Below are 24,936 nucleotides of genomic sequence, written 5' to 3'. Positions count from 1 at the left end.
AGATCATCGCATAGGGGCAACATCTTGCACTGGTTTGATGGAAGTCTGCGCATCTGCGTTCCTATAGCCCACTGCTGTACCAGTGTTTTACAGTTCTACGAGGAGGGAGCTGTAACTGCAGCTATTCATTCACCTCGGGTCTGGAACCACCACCGTTGGCTCACAACAGTGTAAAGATATAACAGCGCGTATTCATTCGAAGTGATATTTAAAATCATGGTCATTCTGACAATTTCTAATCTATATTGAGTGTATGCTTCGCTTTGGACACTTTTAGCTGGACGGAACATTATAGGCTCTGGGAGGTCGGGGCGATGTTATGAGACGAGCACATCGTTGCTCTGCGCGGTTGGTGTCTGCGTGGTGAGACACCCAGCTACAAACATTATGTATGGAGAAGTAGGCTGCCCATCCGGTCTGCTCTTTGAGAGAAAACATGAAGTCGTCTCGTGAATGATTTCGTTGTACACTTCACGATAAACAACTGTATTAAAATTCCACATTTCATGTGCAAAGAACCAAAACTATTGAGAGTCGGACAATCTGCAAGATAAAGAAGTCTATCGGACAAATCTGTGTGCAGATAAACCGCGGACGGTTACTACAGTATGCCAGAATGGGTCTACTACGGTTTTTCTTTTTCTGTGGACTATTGCACACCCAAATCAACGGTAAGTCCTGAAATCTTAAACTTGATTTGGTCTACACAATTAACTTTCTAATACAAATATTGCTTTTTCCTGTTTTCCATCTCCCCGTTTGATTAGACCACCTGCAGTAACAACAGTATTTTGCATCAGTTGTTCCGTTTATTCCTAATTTCAAAACGTTGGAAAAGACAGGTGAACAGGGGTCGCACGTGTGGTCTCCCATTGCGCGCTCGATGAGTCCCAGCATGCCGGGATTGCTCCTTTCAACTTGGCTTTGCAGCACACCTGACTATTTTACGAGCAATATATTGTCATTGTGTTATTTGATCGATTTGTTGAAATTGATGAACAGTCATAATAATTAATCATGTATACATATGCTTGGTTTGGGGGTTCCTGATTAATTCCAAAGTTCATTAATTTAATCTTCCTAATTGATATCATGCACGTATATCATTAGGGAGGACATGAAAGGTTTAACTTTGCCCTTGGCTGATAATTTAATGCAGCAGTTATTCAGATTTAATTTAATGACATTCTGTGCATGGTTATGAATTGCCCATAGGTGACTCACATATTCAATAGGTGTCAGTTTTCGTTTTATTGTCATATTTTTTAAATATATAATAAGTTGTCATCCCAACATTTTCAAATTTCATAGACACCATTGATCTCCTTCTAAAGTTTCAGAGTCTTAAGAGGAAGCTGTTGTGTTGGTGGATCTATACAGGTGGACCCTGAACATCAGAAGGCTTGTGTTATGCCCAGATGATTTGGGTTCTGATATGCAGCTTGTGGAGTTTAGATAATTTGTCTGAAAAGTAGCAAAACTTGTCATGGAGACTATGATGCTGAATGATCTTATGGTCCTTTGATTTGTTTTGGTTTGTAATATGTGGACACTGTGTCCCCTGGTCACAGAACATACTGTAAGCACTGTCTGTCCCTTGAGGACCACTCATAACCGTGTTGTCCCCCACTGGACATGCAGCTGTTGTTGATTATCATGTCCACATTGAGAGCATTGATTTGGTGAAAGAGGAGGTTGGTGCCCCAAGGCGTGGGGGATGTCCCAATGGCTGTTGACTTCTATATACACTGGTGCCCACCCGGTTGCTTATTCTACATGGCTTTTTTAAAACTCCTATACCTTTACAATTGGGAAGAGTGTGTTATACTGTGCATTAAGGGTCTACGGTCCATTAGAAGTATCTCTCTCTCTCTCTCTCTCTCTCTCTCTCTCTCTCTCTCTCTCTCTCTCTCTCTCTCTCTCTCTCTTCATTGATTTGCCACTCTTCTCTTTCTAACTTTGTTAAGTTGGGTTTGAGGTTTTGTACTGCCTATGCATGTGTGTTAGTGTTGTGTGTGAAAGAGGGTGACATGGTGGGGTTAGTAGAGGATTTTAGGCACAAGGCCATGGGCAATTACCATTTGTTCGACTGTCTGTGAGTGCTTAAATGAGCAAGGTCTTGGCAGCGCTGTGTGAATGAAAGTAAGCCTGAGATTAAACAGGAAAATGATGAGACATCGCCAAGTCACAGAGAAAGACACTTTATCATCCTCTGCCTGGATTGGAGAGTTTGGCTTGAATAAACCTTGTAATACTGCAAAATTTTGCCATTGTCCAAGAGGGTCAATATTCATTAGTCTATATGTGACTTAACATCAGGATTCGAAATTGTGTTTTTTACATTGGAAAAAAGTAGAGAATAAAAGTTAGAAAATGGTATATCATACACTGCAGTTGAGGAACAATTGGAAAGTAATTCTGCTTTGAAAGATGATAAACTTGTAACCCCTCTTTTGAGAAAATGGCCCTTGAATGTTTTGGTACACCTAATGGAGAGCTCTTCTTTGTCTACACCCATTCAGAATCATTCACACAATCATTCACATCTTTAGCACCACCCATCTCTTTAAGGATTCACATGTGAGGCCATGTGCTAAACAATGTGAGTAGTGAAGTAAACAACCAAAGATTTCAAGACTAAAAGTGGTAAAAGTAGTAGCCTACAATGAGGAAAAAGTTCATGTAAAAATACACTTTATCTAGTCCTTGACCCTATATCCTAAACTGACTTTGGTGCAGGTCATGTTGTTCATCACATTACCGTCTCTAGTAAACACACACTACATCAAATAAAATCTAAGTTTATTTGTCACATGCACAGGATACAGAAGGTGTAAACAGTACAGTGAAATGCTTACTTGTATACTACTAACGTTACCAATACAAACTGATTGTCATAGCAGTATTATGAATCTGCAGGTAGCTAAAGCTAATCAACTAGGTTCAAGGTTAGCTAGCTAGCTAACGTTAGGCTATAACTAGCAATGCAAATGGATTTTCTAATTAGAATAATACTACTACACAGATCATACTCTTAACATTAGCTAGCGAGCCAGCAAGCTAACGTTCGCTGGCTAGCTAACAGTATTCTTTAACTTGCAATGAAAATGACTTCCTGACAAATTTAGAAACGTATAATGTCTGAAAATGTAGCTAGACTCTTACCCGTATACATGGATGAATGCTTCACGGCAGACTGGAACCATTTAACTCTGTTTTGTTTATAGCTACATCTTGTTTGGCCAGCATTGTGTCAAGTCACTCCGGTTCACACTGACCGTGGCATGTGCATAAAAATAGCCCATCACAACTTTTTCCAACTGATCTGTCAATAGCGCCTGCTAAATTCAGGGCATCAATGTTGTTGAGAAAAGTAACAAAACTTTTGTAGTTCTCGATGACTAACGTTATATCTTCCAAAATCCCGCACTAGAAAGGATTATCAGTACATACTGAGCAGCTCACGTTATTGACAGAGTCGTGCTACATGGCAGAGCAATCTAAACGCAATCTCCCGGCATGTCCAGCCCATACATTATCTCATCCAATCATGGCTAGCGGGAAGGTTCCTGTCTTTTTCCGTGGCTAAACCAACTTGGCTCGTAATTTACAGATGGAATACACGTTTGTTATTAAGGCACATGAAACATATTTCAGAAGGCATTTCTGCCAGAAAACACAAAACCACGTTAAAATGCCTCTTGTGAAGTAGTGAAATGCGACAAACGCCTAGCTTCCTGAAACGGGTCACATATTCAGTCAATTCCTGATAAGTGGACATTGGTAAGGGCAAACTCTGAAAGTGCACAGTGCAGTTCACCAGTCAGCAATTCAAATACATTTATACTTTATAATAGTATAATTGTAATTGCACTGTAGTTACAAAGGACATTGTGATTTGTGAAAATTAGTACAGTGTGTTGATAATATCAGTGGTTGTTGATGGTATTACTATAACCATTCCTGCTGACTGGGTTCTCTCAGTACACTCTGCTGTATGAATATTCCAGCCAGCAGCTATGTACAGTAGGAGAGGGATGTCAGCCCAAATGGATGTGACAGTTGATATGGTCAAAGTTAAAGTGCAGAAGGAGATAGTGCTGTTTTCATATGTTTTTATGTAGCCAGATTTCAGCTAAATCCCAGTCAAGCGTTTCTGTGGCATTACTGCTTTCAGACAGCCACTGTGCTGCTGTCGCCTGGGCGTACAGTTTTACCTCAGAGAGGGAGATAAGGTAACGAGTAATGAGTTTGTCAAGACCATGGCTGCTCTGTTGGGGAAAACGTTATCTCAGAAAGTTCAGGTTGTTGGAAGATCTTTATTCAGGGCTAAATCCACCGGTGGAAGCCATTGTTATAGTGAGCAAACCACTCCTCATACGTACAGTATGCAAGGCTGCAGTAGAGTAAGCCCTTGGTGGTTTTAATCAGCATTAGTCTGTTTCAGTTTCTGTACTGCTCTCAGGACTTGGGTGAAACTGAGTGCATGAATTGCGTAGGCAGTTCCATGAACAAGCTCATTGAACGACTAATGAAACGAGAAGCGTTTTTGAGAGCAGAGATCTTTGGTTATGTGTGATTTTATGATTGTGGTTATAGCTGAATGGATCCAGCCAGCCAGCCCCCATTAGGGCCATTAAACACTAGGTGGAGGTGGGTGTGGGGGAGGAAGGGGGAGCGAGCGGAAGAGAGAGTAAGTTAGACAGGCAGGGAGTCGGCACACTTGAGTAGGCTGGGTATTGGGAATCATCTGAGAGTGGTCTTATGGAGTGTGGTGTCCCAGGGAGAACAGTGGCTGGCAGCTTCACTCAGTTTGCGACGGAGGGAGCCTGCCAGTCACAAGGCTTTAGAAAATCCATCTATTGGAATGGGAAGAGTCAACTGGATTTAGGAAGGTGGAATTGGATTTATTTAGTGAATTTTTACCAGATGCCAATACAAATAGCACTAGCAAAGATGTGTGTGTACTTGAAAGAGTGGCAGATGCAGAAAACTAAACCTATTACTAAAACATATAATTCTGTCATGGCTCAGCTAGTCTCATCATCCAACAAAACGCTATAGCTCGCTCCCAGGTTACCCTCTTAAGTACGTACTCCCATCCTTACACAGAGAGACAGAGTACTGTTTGTAATATCTAATTTATCTCCTTAAGAGTAATGATAGAATCATGTCGTGTGGTGTTGCCTCACTGCGTCGCTGACACAGACAAGGGGATAAGAGGAGGGTTGTGGGTACTGGGTAGGGCTGGAGGCAGTGTGGGAGCAATCATTTTTCCTCCACTTCCAGCCGACACACCACACGAGGAATGCGTTCCTGTTGACTTGTTCACGGTGACATCCAACCCTGGGAGAGGGACAGAGAAACAGACTCTTCATTCACCCAGGAGACAAAGACACACATACACCGTACATTTAGATGTCCATGCTGTTATATATCCTAACAGGCACACATGTGCCTACTTGAAGACTCAATTAGAAATAGAGACCGACGTTCACAATTGTTTCCACAGTTACTCACAATTAGAGGTCGATCGACTATGATTTTTCAACACCAATACCGATACCGATTATTGGAGGACCAAAAATGCCGATACCGCTTAATCGGACGATTTTTATATATATTTGTAATAATGACAATTATAATTATATCCTGAATGAACAAAAAACACTTTATTTTAACTTAATATAATACATCAATAAAATCAATTTAGACTCAAATAAATAATGAAACATGTTCAATTTGGTATAAATAATGCAAAAACAAAGTGTTGGAGAAGAAAGTAAAAGTGCAATATTTGCCATGTAAAAAAGCTAACGTAAAGCTAACATATGAAAGCTGGTGGTTCCTTTTATCATGAGTCTTCAATATTCCCAGGTAAAAAGTTTTAGGTTGAAGTTATTATAGGAATTATAGGACTATTTCTCTCTATACCATTTGTATTTCATATACCTTTGACTATTGGATGTTCTTATAGGCACTATAGTATTACCAGCCTAATCTCGGGAGTTGATAGGCTTGAAGTCATTAACAGCGCAATGGTTGAAGCACAGCGAAGAGCTGCTGGCAAATGTGGGAAAGTGCTGTTTGAAAGAATGCTTAGGAGCCTGCTGCTGGCTACCACTGCTCAGTCAGACTGCTCTATCAAATATCAAATCATAGACTTAATTATAATATAATAACACACAGAAATACGAGCCTTAGGTCATTAATATGGTCAAATCCGGAAACGATCATTTCGAAAACAAAACATTTATTCTTTCAGTGAAATACGGAACCGTTCCGTATTTTATCTAATGGGTGGCATCCCTAAGTCTAAATATTGCTGTTACATTGCATAATCTTCAATGTTATGTCATAATTATGTACAATTCTGGCAAATTAATTACGGTCCTTGTTAGGAAGAAATGGTCTTCATACAGTTTGCAACAAGCCAGGCGGCCCAAACTGCTGCATACACCCTGACTCTGCTTGCACAGAACGCAAGAGAAGTGACACAATTTCCCTAGTTAAAGGAAATTAATGTTAGCAGGCAATATTAACTAAATATGCAGGTTTAAAAATATATACTTGTTTATTGATTTTAAGAAAGGCGTTGATGTTTATGGTTAGGTACACATTGCTTTTTTCACGAATGCGCTTGTTAAATCATCACCCGTTTGGCAAAGTAGGCTGTGATTCGATGATAAATTAACAGCCACCGCATCGATTATATGCAACGCAGGACAAGCTAGATAAACTAGTAATATCATCAACCATGTGTAGTTAACTAGTGATTATGTTAAGATTGATTGTGCTTTATGAGATAAGTTTAATGCTAGCTAGCAACTTACCTTGGCTCCTTGCTGCACTCGCCTAACAGGTAGTCAGTCTGTCACGCAGTCTCCTCGTGGAGTGCAATGTAAATCGGCCATAATCGGTGTCCAAAAATGCAGATTACCGATTGTTATGAAAACTTGAAATCGGCACTAATTAATCGGCCATTCCGATTAATCGGTCGACCTCTACTCACAATCAACACTCTAGAAGCGCTCGCATATTAGTTTCGGTTTGCTCCTAGCAGGACTCGGCTAGGCAAAGTGGACGTATGTGCCTCACATGCTCCCTTAAAAGACCGTCGCTTGAGAAATTATATAAAAGCGACAATATTATTGTTTGTCCCTCTTGAGATGCCGTAGCAACAACATAGCCAGTATGCACTTCCTCAAAATAGTCTGAAGGAATCTAAGATAAAGCAAGAAATCTGGAAGTCATTTTGACATTTTTGCAGAGGTCTTAGTCGTGTAATTTTACATCCTACTAAAATGTTTGGTGCAGTATTTGTCAAGTGAAAAAATGTTAATGAAAACTAGTTGAATAACAACAAAGACTTCATTGAAGTATCCCGTCCATAGATCCCTCTCCTACTAGGAGTAGTACTGTTGACCAATCACCGAACGAAAGGGTGTGGACTTCAGCTACCAATCTTCGACTTGCCTCAAGTAAAATATGTGTGTGCTCGAAATAGCCGAAAAACCCCTACCGAACACCAAAACAAACACAAACGTCGCAAAAAACCTACCCACTCACCACCCAGCAGCATCTAAGAGGAACAGAGCCTTTGACAGAGTGTGTAAATTAAAAAGCTAATTAGCGATAATCACTCCCTGGCTCCTTTCTGTCAGTGTGGATATTCAGGCTTGTGTTTTGTGGTGACATGGCGTGCGTGTTCCCTGTCAGGGCCTGGCTCTCATTTATAGGCTTTTTTCTCAGACAATCATCAATCCAGCCTTATCGATATTGTCAGGTGGTATTACTGAACATATTATCTTATGTGGTCGTATGTGTAGCTAATCATATTTTCTCCTCTACTCTCCTCTCAGGATCTCGTCTTCGTCAGGATGACTCCCCTCCCCGGATAGTGGAGCACCCCTCCGACCTCATTGTGTCCAAGGGGGAGCCGGCCACCCTCAACTGCAAGGCGGAGGGGCGTCCTGCCCCCACGGTGGAGTGGTACAAGGACGGGGAGCGTGTAGAGACAGACCGGGACAACCCCCGTTCCCACCGCATGCTGCTGCCCAGCGGCTCCCTCTTCTTCCTACGTATCGTCCACGGCCGACGCAGCAAGCCAGACGACGGCAGCTATGTGTGTTTGGCCCGTAACTACCTGGGGGAGGCAGTGAGCAGAAACGCATCATTAGAAGTAGCATGTAAGTCCGACCCACAACTATCTATTTTATGGATGAGTGCCATGAAGTTGGAGAGATAGGCCCCATTGGCATAGCTGTGTTGCCTTTGTGTATGTGTTAATGATGCTGTTATTGCAAACTCAAAGATATGACCATAATAATGATATTAGTAACACATTTACATGTTTTATGGGTGGCAATATTACGGTCATAACTTCAAGTTATGTAGAAGCATAATTATAGAGAATAATTGCAGAGAATAATGCTGTGTTGAATAATGAAATGCGTGTGTGGGTTCATACGTGCATGTGTTTCTAGACCTATAGGCTCTTTATATAGTGGTCCCTATAGGTCTTAAGAGTGTGACAGCAGCTTGATTTATTGATGGCCATTACTGGGGTCCTAAGAGACTGAATGAAAAAATCATGATAAATTGTTGAAGTCTCTAGATTGTTATTTTATTTGCATTTGACGTTGTGTACTTCCTCTGCCCCTCGCTGGGAAGTTAATGTGGTCTCTGAGGTGGGAGGGGTTGATGTTAAATGAGGTGTTGAATTTTTCAGTGCTTTGGAGGTGACTGTATGTATGTAGGGGATAGAGGTTAGGGTGTTATACGGAAAGAGCATACATCTCTGTTGAGGGATGGGGACTGAGCCCATATGTAAAATGTGTGGCTGTCATCATCTGTGTAACTTGACCTGACCTATTTGACTGATCCTTGTGAGCGCATGTTTGTGTGCCTTCCATCTTCTCTATTCCTCTTTGCGTGTGTTCTTTTGTGCACCGTGCATGTGTGTGCAATCCTCCATTCGTGTGTGTGTGTGTGTTTGTGTGTGTACATTGTTAAAAAGACCTGTTTGAGTGACCTTTGTGAGCGATGCGTGGGTAGAGCTGAACATCGCTCCAGGCAGTGAGAGCAGGATTTCACCCAAGTTATTCTCTCCTTCCTCCGTTCTTCATGCGCCCAGCCAACACTTTCCCTGTGTAGGAAACAAGAGCTCTGGGCTATTCACATCGCCATTATGTGTTAAACTGAACTGATTCCTCGACATTAACATACCACACAGCGCACACATTCTGATCACTCACAGCAAACACCTGAGAAACAATGGAAATATAGGAAAATATGAATGGTATGTAATTGTAGATTTGTGCTACACGCATATCTACATACATATTTACATTCACATACATTATAGACTGGGGGTTTGCAGTGTGTTTTTAAGTGGGGGTCTTAAGGGAAAGTATGACCCGGTGACTTCAGTGTGGTGTACACTTTCCTCCCTGGGGTGAGAGGAGAGGTGAGGAGAGGGGGGGTTTCCTCCATTTTGTCCTCCCTTAAATCTGTCATCAGGCATCGGTCTTACTGTCTGTGCCCTGGGCAGGGCCGTTTCTAGCTTTTTTGGGGCCCTAAGAGAGATTTGCCAAGGGATGGAGAAAACATTTAGCAGTTTTAAAACAAATTTCCTGCAATTCTACACATTTTGCCATGACTTATGCCATGTTCATATGATATCTGAGTGAGTGACGAACAAATACAATGGGGGCCCCCTGGAGGTCAGGGCCTCTAGGCCTTGGGTGCTCGGTCAGTAATTCAGCAATGATTACAACTACAAGGTTTAGATAGCTGGCTAGACTAACTTACCTAGTCATCTATAAAATGTTAGCTGATATGGGATAACTGAGTGACTGTCAGTGACTGACATAACAAAAGGAAAACTGCTGATGCACAACCAAATATCGAAATGATACATTGTGTATTCTACTATTCTAACTAACAGCAAGTTGAGACCCCGACTGACCCCCTAAAAAATATATGGGAGGTTGGGGGCCCCCTAGTGGCCGCGGGGCCCTAAGCAGCCACTTATGTTGCTTATGCCTAGAAACGGCACTGGCCCTGGGGTCAGTGGTGGAGCAGAGTTATAGTGGTATGGTCCAGTTTTGACGCTGGTGGATTTGTGTTTGGCATGAGCCCGGGAGACAACCCTCTCACTCAAACCCAACAGCTGCTGGATGAAGACGAAACCTGAGAACTATGTGTCTCCTTATGCACCTCATCTCCTCTCTCCCCCACCCTCTCCTCCTTCCCACCCTCTCCTTCCTAACTCCCTTCCCATATCACTCACTTTCCTCCTTCTATCCTTTATTCCCCTGTACTCTTCTCCTCCTCCTCCTGCTGTTTCCTCTGCCTGGTTTGTAATCAATACTGCCCTGCTGTCCTGGGAAAGGATTATGGGTGAAGAGCCGCAGGATATCTGAGACACACACATCAGTTCTCCAACTAGACAGCTGTGTGTGAGAGTGTGAAGTGTGTGGTGGGAGGGAAGAGTGTGTGGTGGAAGGGAAGTGTGTGTGAGTAGGAGGGGGATGTGCTGGCTTGGCATTTTTATTGTCGTTTAAAAAAAATAGATGATATATTGTGGATTAATTCATATATAGAACATATTTTAAATCATTTTGGATTAGAGTGCTGTAGGTGAATAGGATCCCCTGGAGTTCAGGACCTTCGGTTAGTTGAGGGGTTCTTGGAAGAACCTTTAATGGTTCAATGTAGCAATGGGTTCCTGGAGGAACACTGAAGTGGAGGCATGGCTTAGGAGGGGCGTGGCTTTAAGATATACATTTTTTGGCCACCCGTTAGAGTAAATGCCATTCCTGTTAATAGGTTCTGTTGTATTGTCGTCACATATAAGGTTGAACACTGACAGTTTCGTAGTTTCAGTGAGGCTAACAGAGGTGTATGAGTTCCTCAGAAGCCAATGCAAATCCCAAAGTTAGAATAGTTACCACTTTATTACTGTACGTAATCAGCAATGTTATTCATATTATATTAGAATATGTAATATGCATAGATATTCAAGGAACAAACTTAACATGAACAGAAATGACATTTATGCTAACAGGTGACGTGACTAAAAATAACTACAGTATCTGAAAGCCACACCTCTAATCTGTTAGGGCGCACCTCCAATTTGAACTATGCCCATCACAAAAAGGTTCCAATTTGAACCTTTACATAGGGGTTCCTCGAAGACCCTTTTCAGAGGGGTTACTCGAGGAACCTTTTTCAACTGGAAAGGTTCCGCCGGTGTGGCAGCACTAAAGGTTCTTCCAGGCACCTTTACTTCTAAGAGTGTATGGGATTTCATGCAATTGTGTTAGAGACAGCAAAAACGTAAGACTTTACCTTGGCCCGGCCTTTTTCCATGTCTGATATTGTTTTTGACACCCTTTTTCAAGTCCCTGAATCATAGCCCTGGCCTTAACTCTAAATTCCATTACATGAGTCCCATTAGACATCAATTGTACTTAAGTTAAATACACACTCTCACTTCTCTGAGTTGCACATAGTGAGGAAGCTCTAATTGAGATGCTAATCAGATAGTTATGTCTCTGGGTGTGAAACTGCTCTAAGCAATCCCTCCTGGGGCTCTCATGCATTATTGTTGGTTAATGGGAACATAGATGAAATAGTACTATTTAATTGAGACTTTTTGAGTTGTTGACTAAAGAGCAGTATTACCATGAGGTGTTAGTTCCTGTGCCACCTGAGACACAGCTTTAGTCTTGTTGTGCCTCGAGGACAGGTGGATCAGGTCTGAAGAGGACATAGTGTGTTTCTGTCACTGTTACACAGTGTCGGTACGGTGTCGGCAAGCTCCTGCTGTTTTGTCAGAACAGCCAGAGATTATTTGAATAACAATCATCACCTGCTTTCGATGTCAGCAACACCCAGACATGCAACCTCCCAGCCACCACACCGCCCGCTCCAACACTTCAGCTGAACTCTATTTCAGTTATAGCGTTATAACACCCACAAACACCCCTCTGACCCCCAACCCCCTGCAGACAGCTCTAATGGGAGTGACTGGCTGCTGATGGGATTAGGAGTAGCTATAATAAGTGACTGAATCACATTAATGATGATGTGTTGAGAGAGGAAGGGGGGGGTGTTGATTGGTATAAATAATTCACAAACAGACCCCCCCACCCACTCACCCCCTCCCCTCTGCCTGTCTGTACGCTCCTCTGGCTATTAGAAGAGTAGCCAGCCAGACAGACAAACATCAATCAATAAATCCTCATCGTCCCAGACAGATAGCCAGACAGACAGACGGTTAGGATAAACGCCTGGAGTGGTCAGATGTTTTGGCTTGCACACAATGTACAATATTGCATAGTGTGATGGTGTGTATGGATAGAGTGGACTAACATGCTGAACACACCGCTCGCGTCGCGTGCGCTCGCGTTGCAAAATACATTTAAACATACATGTTATTCAATTATTGCACCCACACTGCTCGTGCGCGCCAACGAGCATCTGTGTTGCCAAGCACTAAAATAGAAGTCAATTCTATTTGTGACGCTGATCGCGGCGCTGCTGCTTCTCTCTGTTTATTATCTATGCATAGTCACTTTACCTACATGTATATACTACCTTAATTACCTCGGTGAACCGGTGCCCCTGCTCATTGATTCTGTACCGGTACCCCCTGTATATAGCCTCCACATTGACTCTGTACCAGTACCCCCTGTATATAGCCTCCACATTGACTCTGTACCGGTACCCCCTGTATATAGCCTCCACATTGACTCTGTACCAGTACCCCCTGTATATAGCCTCCACATTGACTCTGTACCAGTACCCCCTGTATATAGCCTCCACATTGACTCTGTACCGGTACCCCCTGTATATAGCCTCCACATTGACTCTGTACCAGTACCCCCTGTATATAGCCTCCACATTGACTCTGTACCGGTACCCCCTGTATATAGCCTCCACATTGACTCTGTACCAGTACCCCCTGTATATAGCCTCCACATTGACTCTGTACCGGTACCCCCTGTATATAGCCTCCACATTGACTCTGTACCAGTACCCCCTGTATATAGCCTCCACATTGATTCTGTACCGGTACCCCCTGTATATAGCCTCCACATTGACTCTGTACCAGTACCCCCTGTATATAGCCTCCACATTGACTCTGTACCGGTACCCCCTGTATATAGCCTCCACATTGACTCTGTACCAGTACCCCCTGTATATAGCCTCCACATTGACTCTGTACCGGTACCCCCTGTATATAGCCTCCACATTGACTCTGTACCTGTACCCCCTGTATATAGCCTCCACATTGACTCTGTACCAGTACCCCCTGTATATAGCCTCCACATTGACTCTGTACCGGTACCCCCTGTATATAGCCTTCACATTGACTCTGTATGCCTCATTACTCTCTAATATTTGTTATTTTTCTATTTTCATCTTTATTTTTTGTTATTTATTTTTTGACTTCAGTTTATTTTAGTAAATACTTTCTTAACACTTATTTTTCTTAAAACTGCATTGTTGGTTAAGGGCTTGTAAGTAACATGTGACAAATAACATTTGATTTGATTTGATTGCGTTGGTAGATCATGCAGTACTATATGCTGAGTTAGTGGTTTGATCAATAATCATTCAGCACACTTGTGATAAGTGGCATGGTGAGATTATGGTTGTGGTTGGACCGTAGCAGTGCCGCTAGGAAGAATGTATGTATGGGTATTTGGCACCTAGCCAGCTCTCATTAATCTTAGGTCCCACTCTCTCACACTGACCTGCTGGCCGCCAGCCCCAGCACTAGCCCCAGCCCCATGCCATGCCTCCCTGTGTGTCCTGGGAAGGTGTGGGGACATGTCCTGTGAGAGGACAGGGTGGCCTGAGCGTGGAGAAAGGCCACAGCCAGTCAACAGACACCCCTCTCATATACTAGTCCCCTTCCGCCTCCCAACTGTCAAGCCTGTGTCAAGCTTGTGTTGAGAATCGAGGTCAAAGTTGAGAGTGAACTCGGCTTGGCCACCGTGCACTTCCTGACAGTTTCAAATGTCAGAGGACCTGGTCGTCCATAGCAATGCTGTCACTGTGTGGGCTTGCCACCCGCTTAAGAGCTGGGGTACAAAACCAGTGATAGAGGGGTCTTTGCACAGTATACCACACTAGGAAGAAGTGAGTTTAGGTAGTTTAACATTGGGGGTGTGTAGTGTACCTTATTTTCATCCATATGTACTGTACCTTTGATAAGAGAAGCAACCTCTCCAGTACAAGCACAGTGCAGAAGAAAATATAGTGATGCATAAGAATACATTTGCTTAAAATAAAGTTCCTGAGAGACTAAGAGGTGTGTGGGTAAGAAATGATGGAACGCTCCATCTCAACTCATCTTTTTATGATGATTAAGTGACAATGGGATTGAAGGGACTCACCTGTACAGTCAGCACTTTGGGTTTACAATAGCTATAAAGCAACAATCAGACTGTAACAATCTGGGAGTGATTGTAAGAGTGTGTGTGTGTGTGTGTGTGTGTGTGTGTGTGTGTGTGTGTGTGTGTGTGTGTGTGTGTGTGTGTGTGTGTGTGTGTGTGTGTGTGTGTGTGTGTGTGTGTGTGTGTGTGTGTGTGTGTGATTTGTTGTGCGTATGTACGTGAGTATGTGTGTGTACTTGAAATGTTAGGTGAAACGGAGGCAGAGGTGGTTTGGGCACAGGGCCGTGCACAGACCTTTTAGGGGGAAGGTGCTGAAACTGAGAAAATGGGGAAAAGACAAAGACTTTCATAATTCTCATCTCAAAATCCATATCATACCAACTGCCTCTGTAGTGAATATTTTAACATTGTTCAGCATTGGACTATTTATTTCTGCAGCAACACACTCACTCATCACAAACATGATTGACTTTAGGAAAAGAAGGTGGGCTATCAGCTGATCATTGATGTTGATGATTGATGTAAATCTGCTAGTTAGCTAGCGTGTGATTTATTGTCAATGCCCTTAAATAATAACTTCATAATATTCTAACTCATGATGTATGGCTGGCTGGCTAGTGGCTTGTGTGGATATTTTAGTATATGGTGGTTAGCTGGTCTAGACTGCCTGTGTTGCTGCTGCCGATCTCTCACTCAACGTCAACAAAACAAAGGAGATGATCGTGGACATCAGGAAACAGCAAAGGGTGCACCCCCCTATCTACATCGACTTAACCTCAGTTGAGAAGGTGGAAAGCTTCAAGTTCCTCGGTGTACACATCACTGACAATCTGAAATGGTCCACCCACACAGACAGTGTGGTGAAGAAGGCGCAACAGCGCCTCTTCAACCTCAGGAGGCTGAAGAAATTTGTCTTGTCACCCAAAACCCTGACAAACTTTTACAGATGCACAATCGAGAGCATCCTGTCGGGCTGTATCACCGCCTGGTATGGCAGCTGCACCGCACTCAACCGCAAGGCTCTCCAGAGGGTAGTGAGGTCTGCACAACACATCACCGGGGGCAAACTACCTGCCCTCCATGACACCTACAGCACCCGATGTCACAGGAAGGCCAAAAAGATCATAGAGGACATCAACCACCGAGCCACTGGCTGTTCACACCACTATCATCCAGAAGGTGAGGTCAGTACAGGTGCATCAAAGCTGGGACCGAGAGATTGAAAAACAGCTTCAATCTCAGGCCATCAGACCGTTAAACAGCAATCACTAACACAGAGAGGCTGCTGCCTACATTGAGACCCAATCACTGGACACTTTAATAAATGGATCACTAGTCACTTTAAACAATGCCACTTTAATAATGTTTACATATCTTACATTACTCATCTCACATGTATATACTGTATGTTATACCATTTACTGCACCTTGCCTATGACGCTCAGCCATCGCTCATCCATGTACTTATATGTACATATTCTCATTCACCCCTTTAGATTTGTGTGTATTAGGTAGTTGTTGGGGAATTGTTAGATTACCTGTTAGATATTACTGCACTGTCGGAACGAGAAGCACAAGCATTTCGCTACACTCGCATTCACATCTGCTAACCACGTTGTATGTGCCCAATACCATTTGATTAGATTGGATTTGCGGAAGGGATGGAGTTAGGATGGTCATTGATGCTGCCGCTCCTCTCTGTCTTTCTGCCTCTCTCTGCTGCACATATCAGCCAGACTGAATATTGATGAGAATGTAAACCAAGTGTTATCAAGTGTTAATGTTTTGCTGCTGTGGCAGTACTATTGATATTTAAACTACGTAGCTAGCTACACACACTCGAGTGCTAATCGCATCTCAAGCCATGCATGTTTTGATACCGGGCGTGTGCAATCTCAAAAAGGCGCAACCTGGCACCCGCAAGCTCTGTTCAGGGCAGACCAACAGGCGCAGCCAACCAACGAATGGGCTGGAGGGTGCCGAACTTGACGATGTCACGACGACTTGCAGGCAATGGGTTCAGAACAACAACGACAAAACTTAATAAAGCAAGAATAATTATAACACCACCCAAAAGGGCACTTGGAGAGTGGGAGGCACAGGTTGACTCATATCTGTGCACATGCCTGATTGGGCATGTCCCTGGAACACATTTGCAGCATGTTGATGAAGTATGTTTTATGCGACATCTTTTTGAGTGTGGACCATCACACTTTTTTTTTGCATATTTTCTTGGCCAGAGAGAATGAGCTAAGGGGCTAGCATCTGGTGCTAACTGGACCATGCTAACTCCTTGGAGAGATGTGCATGACTTTGTTCAAGTAAGTTGGCTAAAGGCTAGCATCTGGTGTTAATTGGACCATGCAAAACCCTTTATGAGCTCTGCTGCACCTTCTTACAGTTGGTTAGCATAGGCCTGGCTGCGTATGGTGTGAACTAGCATGCTAACTTGTCGTGTTGTGTATTGTGTTGGTCCACTCCTTTAACATCACTAGCTGGGATGAAACCTACACTAGAAATGACCGTAAGGTCATTGATAGTTTTTGATCTACGTAAAAAGGAAAACATGTTTTCCAAGATGATATTATTTCATTTTCTTAGTCCCTGTTTCCCTATCCTCTTCTGTCTTAAAGCATCTCTTCCCCGTGAGACTGAACCTCTCCCCGCCGCCCCACCCTCTCACTTCACATAAAGTGTTAGGTTATATCCGTGAGTGATATTAGCATGGCTGTAGCTAGCTGCAGCTGGGAGTTCATTGCGGCTGTGTTCTCTGAGAAGGCTTGTTTAACGACGCAGGGCTGACCGCACCACTGCCCCAGTGCCTCAGCCATCTATCAGTGGGCTAAAGTGTGTTTAGAGGAGCCTCCCTTCTCTCTCTCCCTCTCTCTTAGTCCTGCAGCAGTGCAGTACCTCAGTCATGTCAATCAGACGGCTAACCCAGGGCAGACGATGACTTTATCCCTTCTTCTATCTCTATTGGTTAATCTCATATGGTATTATTCAGTTATCTAGTAACATTCAATTTATCTTGGTGAAAACAGAATCATATTATAGAGGGAAGAGGATATCCTTAATTAATGAAGTAGCTATTGGTATCCGGAGGACAAAGGTACAGTTATACAGACCAGAATACTTTTGGTCTTGTGATTCTTTTTCCAGACTTGCTGACTTGCTGTGTTTGTAGAGGCAGGGAGTCAGACATGTGTTAGCCTGAAAAGTCAATCAGAGCTTCATTAAAGAGCTAAATTAGTTTGTATGGATTTAATAGGTGACCTGCCCACCTGGGCTGTATTGAGCCGATTCAACAGGGCCCTTGGCCCCCAACTCTGGTCCACAGGGAAATTAAATTCTTTGCAAAGAGGCCAAGGTAATAGCTGGGGTTAATAGTTTCTATTTGGTCTTAGTACGACGGCTAATTAGTTAATCAAAGGCATGGTCCTCTATTGTGGCACCATGCACAACAAGCATAAACACAAAGAAATACACGTAGAACCGTTTATGTACTCCTTTATGTACCGTCCAGCTGTTTTGTCCATGTGTGTATTAGTGTCTACATATGAATATGTTTGTCCCTGTGATTGTATATATGTGTACTTTTACATTTGCATCCGTGTGTGTGCTCGCGCGTATGCATTTGTGCTTGTCTATATGTGGGTTTGCGTTAATGCATGTTTACTGTATGTGGCCCCTGAGAGCAGTGTGTGAGTGGGCTGTGGTCTGTAGTGGTTGCTGCATTACAGTTGTGATTGAGGTGCAGACTAAAGGGCCCAGCAGGAGACGGCGTGATGTACTGAATGGCTTTATGATGGATGAGAGACTTTGGAGGTTCAGTTAAACAATAAGACGTCCATTCAGGAGGAGACAGGCTCATTAGAGACTTGGTATGCGGGAGGGAGTGGGCATGTACAGGCAATTTACTTCCCAAGAAGTGATAATGAAGGGCGAAAAAAGTAACCAGCAGGACTAGATTAAAGCTTTGTCTTGTATAATAAGAGTAGAACTCGTGGGCACTACCATAGTGGGGAATTTTTTATTTTTTATAAATTAAAGACATTGTTATTACAGCTTTTTTTCACTATACCATGAAAACACATGTGGAACTGGACAGAGCCTTTCATGCTACATGTAAGACATTCACAAATGAACATGTCCTTTCATGACATAATGCCCCTAACTTTGTTCCCCTATCTCCCTTCCTCCTCTCAACTCCACCCCCCTGTACCCTTCCTCCTGGCTCGCTGGGGGTAAGACAGGAGAGAGGAGAGAGAGAGAGAGAGAGAGAGAGGAGCATCTGCACTCTCAGCCAGAGGAGCTCCATAGTGACTGCATTATTCATGTGCCCTACCCTACAAACCTCTGTTATCTAGGGCAACCTCCCGTTCCACTCTGACTGCTCAGTGTCACACCCGGTACTGCACTGCACAGGGCTTCTTGTGGTCTAGCTTAGTCATTCAGCTCCATCACAGCAGACCATTTGGCATCAGACACGCTCAACCTCCCATTCACAGAGAGGAGAGAGACCCAGGGAAAGGACAGCATTAGGGTGACATCAGACTTCTACAGTGCATCCCCTTCACTGAGTAAAAAGGAGGAACATCAGCGGGTTTGATTAATTAATGACATCCACTGCACAAACAGCACAGTAGTAGTACTGTAGTTTTCTATGTCTTATATATCCTCTGCACTTTCACTCTTCTCCATCTATCTGTTTTCACTCTCTCTTTGCCAGGTTATTTTATGACGCATGCCCGTGTGTAAGAGCAGAGGGAACAGCTTGATGTGGGCTGACAGCCTCTTGTTCCTGTCAGTCTCTAGCCCTCTGTGCTGCTCCCAAATGTGTGTCAATTCAATCTCCACCGCAATACAGGAGGTAATTGGGACTGTGACAGCAAACAAGATTCTATCCACATCTCTCAATTAGCATGTTATCATCCCTTCATCACAGCATACAGTACACGCTGCTCTCCCTTGGGGCTAGTGGGGGCTAGCCATGGCGGCACGCTGCAGATGGGTGGAGCGGGTGGCGGGATTAGAGCCACTTGGGCATGTGTTAGCCCGGGGGGTATGCTGGCACCCAGACAGATCCCGCATACTCCAACCAATCCTTCTTCACTCAACCCACTGGGCGCAGTTCAACGTCTAGTTTTGATTTACATTTGGTACAGTTGTCAACTAACGTGAATTCAACGTCTAATCAACAAGAAATATCACCATGTCGTTGGATTTAGGTTTTAAGTTTTGTAAAAAATGGACGAAATTCCCTTACGTTGATTACTTTTTTCAAATCCAATCAGTTTTCCACATTGATACTACATCGGCACCAGTGGTTTTTATGAGCATGGTCTATTACTTATTACAGCATATTGGATGACTGTCATTCATATTCCATTCACCCAGCTCAATGTAACTGCGATAGGTTTAGGCTATTACATGATGCTCACATTTTCCCTATACCCATCATGTTGCTGCTAAAACCTAGCCTACGAATGAAAGTTGATGTGGGCCCACATCAAGCTCATCATTAAGCTCGAGGCCCTGGGTCTGAACCCCGCCCTGTGCAACTGGGTCCTGGACTGACTGACGGGCCGCCCCCAGGTGGTGAAGGTAGGAAACAACATCTCCACTTCGCTGACCCTCAACACTGGGGCACCATAAGAGTGCGTGCTCAGCCCCTTCCTGTACTCCCTGTTCACCCACGACTGCGTGGCCATACACGCCTCCAACTCAATCATCAAGTTTGCAGAAGACACAACAGTAGTGGGCTTGATTACCAACGATGAGACGGCCTACAGGGAGGAGGTGAGGGCTCTGGGAGTGTGGTGCCTGGAAAACAACCTCTCACTCAACGTCAACAAAACAAAGGAGATGATCTTGGACTTCAGGAAACAGCAGAGGGTGCACCCCCCTATCTACATCGACGGGACCGCAGTGGAGAAGGTGGAAAACTTCAAGTTCCTTTTCGTACACATCATTGACGAACTGAAATGGACCACCCACATAGGCAGTGTGGTGAAGATGGCGCAACAGAGCCTCTTCAACCTCAGGAGGCTAAAGAAATTTGGCTTGTCACCTAAAACCCTTACAAACTTTTACAGATACACAATTGAAAGCATCCTGTCGGGCTGTATCACCACCTGGTACGGCAACTGCACTGCCCACAACCGCAAGGCTCTCCAGAGGGTGGTGCGGTCCGCCCAATGCATAACCGGGGACAAACTACCTGCCCTCCAGGACACCTACAGTACCCGATGTCACAGGATGGCCAAAAAGATCCTCAAGGACATCAACCACCTGAGCCACTGGCTGTTCACCCCGCGTGGTCTGCCGCTGCGAGGACAATCAGCTGTCCGTCTCCCTATAGCGCTGTCTTATGCGTCTGACAGTACGGACATTGCAATTTATTGCCCTGGCCACATCTGCAGTCCTCATGCCTCCTTGCAGCATGCCTAAGGCACGTTCACGCAGATGAGCAGGGACCCTGGGCATCTTTCTTTTGGTGTTTTTCAGAGTCAGTAGAAAGGCCTCTTTAGTGTCCTAAGTTTTCATAACTGTGACCTTAATTGCCTACCGTCTGTAAGCTGTTAGTGTCTTAATGACCGTTCCACAGGTGCATGTTCATTAATTGTTTATGGTTCATTGAACAAGCATGGAAAACAGTGTTTAAACCCTTTACAATAAAGGGTTTATTTTTATTTTACAAATTATTTTTGAAGACAGGGTCCTGAAAAAGGGACATTTCTTTTTTTGCTGAGTTTATATAGTCTTCATTTATCCCTACTTGGATTTGTGTGTTCTGGGTATATGTTGTGTAATTTGTTAGATATTACTTGTTAGATATTACTGCACAGTCAGAGCTAGAAGCACAAGCATTTTGCTACACCCGCAATAACATCTGCTAATCATGTGTATGTGACCAATACAATTTGATTTGATTTGAACGTTTACAACGTAGGTACACAGGTTGAGAGGAATTTTGAGTAATCAAGGTGACAGATAGTGACACATTTTAATACCGCATTGCACACTCTTGCCTGCATCTAGCTGATCTGGGTTGTAACTTAGTCCAACAGTTACAAACGAGAGTTTCTATGCGACAAATTCAGGTAGGTTTATCCCCGTTTCGTTCCGTTTGCTTCCGTTTAAGAAACGTTTTTCAACAGGATCACACGCAAACACAGAACTAGCAGCCACATATAAATCACTTCTTCTCGTTGTCTATATACGTTTTTCTCGCATCTACACTCTCTCCTCCTCTCACCTTTTCCCGCTTGTGGACTTCAGCTGTCTGTGACCAGGCGAAGAAACCTTTCCAAGCCAAAACTTCATGCCATAACCGATAAACGCTACACACAGCCTATATCATTGTCACCATATTAACGTCATAGTCAACATAGCTACTAGAACTAATGTGTTAGTGAACCCTCTACAATCATGCAGTACTGTGTACAGCATGCAGTTTAGCAGTTATACCGGTGGGCCCTGGTGGCAATAAATGAATAAAACCAAAAGCTGTACCTTGACTTGGAAGAGTTCCAGTGTTGGATAGCCATAGCCAGCTAGCAAACATAGCATCCCTCTGTTTGAGCCGGGTGTTTGAGTAGGCTAAACTAGCTAGCTGCATTTGCTAGCTAAGTAAGTGAAAGTGAAAGTAATAATAACAACTGTATAGCTCTCTCTCTCTCTCTCTCTCTCTGTCTCTCTCTCTCTCTCTCTCTCTCTCTCTCTCGCTCTCTCTCTCTCTCTCTCTCTCTCTCTCTCTCTCTCTCTCTCTCTCTCTCTCTCTCTCTCTCTCTCTCTGTCTCTCTCTCTCTCTCTCTCTCTCTCTCTCTCTGTCTCTGTCTCTCTCTCTCTCTCTCTCTCTCTCTCTCTCTCTCTCTCTCTCTCTCTCTCTCTCTCTCTGTGTCTCTCTCTCTCTCTCTCTCTCTCTGTCTCTGTCTCTGTCTCTGTCTCTGTCTCTGTCTCTCTGTCTCTGTCTCTGTCTCTCTCTCTGTCTCTCTCTCTGTCTCTGTCTCTGTCTCTGGCTCTGGCTCTCTCTCTCTCTCTCTCTCTCTCTCTCTCTCTCTCTCTCTTTTGCTCCTCCTTAATTAGTTATTTCTCTCTCTTTGTATCAACTACACACCACATTTTATGCACTGCAGTGCTAGCTAGCTGTAGCTTATTCTCTGATCCTTTGATTAGGTGGACAACATGTCAGTTCATGCTGCAAGAGCTCTGATAGGCTGGAGGACATCGTCTGGAATTGTCATATTTACTGTTTAAGTCTATGGAAGGGGGTTTATTGAAGTCAATATACCCAGAGGAGGACAGAAACTAGCTGTTGAAATGATGTGGAAATAATGTTGATTCAACCAGTTTTTGCCCAGTGGGAAGGCCCTCACCTATTCGTCTCTTTCCTTCATATACTCTTAGCATCCCGGTCGATCCCATCCCCCACTAACACGTACAACCTCACCTCCTCGTTTCAGAGCTATCTCTGCATGTAGTCTCCCCTCACCATCCGCAACCCTGCATTAATGCAGTACCCTCATGCTTACACACATCTCTGCCGTGCTCTATCAACCCTCCCCGCTCCTGCATACCCTAACATAACCCCCCCACCCCACCATCATATCCTCTCTCATCACTCCCCACCACTATAAAACCTTCATGGACCCCATGACCTCCCCCTTTCCGCCCCCTCCCGGCACCCTAATTCCCGCCTTAGTACCGTGCCCGTGTCCTACCCAGAGAGAGAGGGCACAGGGGACAAACACGCTAAGAGCCAGTCTGCAACCCGGGGCCTACAGCCTCGCAGTCCCCTGTCCTGCTCTGCCCAGCCACAGGAGAAGCACAGCCTGCAGTGAGCCTATTAGAGACAGGGGAACCCAGATCTAAACAGCACAGTGAGGGCCAATGAGTCACTAGGCTACACCCCATGGTTGGCCAACATCATACTAAGCCCTTTGTGTCGTCTCTACCGGCCTTGACTAGAGACCATGGGATTAACTCATAAGCCAAAATAAGGTCAAATGGCTTTGATTTCATGGCAGGCCAGGAGTTGTCCATTTTGTTAGTTAAGGTACAGCTCAAACCAGAAGGGGACAAGATTAGTGTATGATAATGCTCTGATGGTTAGTGGGTTAGCTGTTAGCTGGGGCTCATGCTTCGCTGGGTAATGTGAACTTGGTCTTCTCTGCAGATGTATGCGTGGGGACTAGGACAGGGGACTGGGGCTGCAGAGTGACCGATGGAAGGGGCCTGAACGTGGGGAATAATGGACAGTGAGTTCCTGAGCAGATATTTCCACACATTGCAGTGGTCCCTGTGTTTGGCATCTGGGCTTTAATCTGGTCAATCAAGGGCATTGAGATTACTGAGGAGGGGCGGGGGGTGGGGGGTATGGACCCTAGCTGTGTATGGAACCCCCCCTCCTTCCCCGGAACTCACATGCACACCTTCAACCCCAGTACCACCTCAAACACACAGTCTCACAGCCCTACACACACAACATAGTTGGCAGATATCTGGCCTTCTCTATTCTGTTGCTTCAACCAGTAGAGATATATGAGGACGTTATTTTCCCTTTCAATTATTGACTTTCTACATTGTATCCCTCCTCCTCCTCTTCCTCCTCCTCCTCCTCCTCCTCCTCCTCCTCCTCCTCCTCCTCTCTCTCTCTCTCTCTCTCTCTCTCTGCCTCTATCTCTCTTTATTCCTCCTCCACTCCTCAGGGCCCCTGGCTGTCTTCCCACAAGTCATGTTCTCCTGGCTAGATGATGCGTGCATGTCTCTTGTGTCTTCTTGATGCTAACTCACACCGACGTTCGCACAGCATTGTGGGATGCCGCTCTCGGTCATATTTCACCACGGGATGTAATAATAATAATGATGATGAGGATGATGGTGATGAGGAACCTGAGGGGAATGCTTCTATTTTCTCCTCTTGTCAGTTTTATATCCATGTATTAATCAGTACATGGAGATAGGTTGGAGGATGAGCGGTGTGACAGAACCCGAATGATGCAGAGCTGCATGAATAACAGGGCTTCATATTTTATAACTTTATACTTTTGTACCGCTTATCATCATCACCATTTCTCTCCTTAGCTCTCACCCGTTTCTCTCTTTACTGAGCACAGACAGTGTTTGGTTCATCTATGATATGCTGTTGATGGAGTCTCTCCATCTCCACTGGTATTGATGTCTGATATGTGATTTCCAAAACGGCACCCATTTGGCAGGAAACAGCTCTGCAGTGATTCAAGCCTCTCCTCTGTAACTCTTTCATGTTTGTTGATGTGCATCTCTCTTCCAATATTGCTCTTCTCTGGGCCCTTATATAGGCACAAACTGGACTCTGATGAAAAATAGAAAGTAATACTGTTGTGCCGAGATAGAGATGGAGTCTTGTATAGTGGACTGCTTGCAATTGCATCGACCAGGGAATATGAGTGTGTTTATTATATAGAGAGAGCGCGAGTGAGTGTGTGTACATCGGTGCATGTCTGTGTGTGTGTGTGTGTGTGTGTGTGTGTGTGTGTGT

The 24,936-nt window shown here is 44.2% G+C and overlaps 1 protein-coding gene across 1 annotated transcript in view; it reads left to right on the top strand.

Moving 5' to 3' along the window:
- Positions 1-616: 616 nt before the first annotated feature.
- The window catches only part of LOC120057524 (roundabout homolog 2-like), a 106,926-nt gene continuing 82,606 nt past the window's right edge, over positions 617-24,936 (top strand). The window contains exons 1-2 of the mRNA XM_039006119.1: positions 617-671; positions 7,863-8,189. Of these exons, the coding sequence (XP_038862047.1) occupies positions 617-671; positions 7,863-8,189 (382 nt within the window). The remainder of the gene's footprint in view (positions 672-7,862; positions 8,190-24,936) is intronic.

The sequence above is a fragment of the Salvelinus namaycush genome, chromosome 12, assembly GCF_016432855.1.
Source record: "Salvelinus namaycush isolate Seneca chromosome 12, SaNama_1.0, whole genome shotgun sequence".
Taxonomy (NCBI): domain Eukaryota; kingdom Metazoa; phylum Chordata; class Actinopteri; order Salmoniformes; family Salmonidae; genus Salvelinus; species Salvelinus namaycush.
This window is presented reverse-complemented; position numbering and strand designations above follow the sequence as displayed.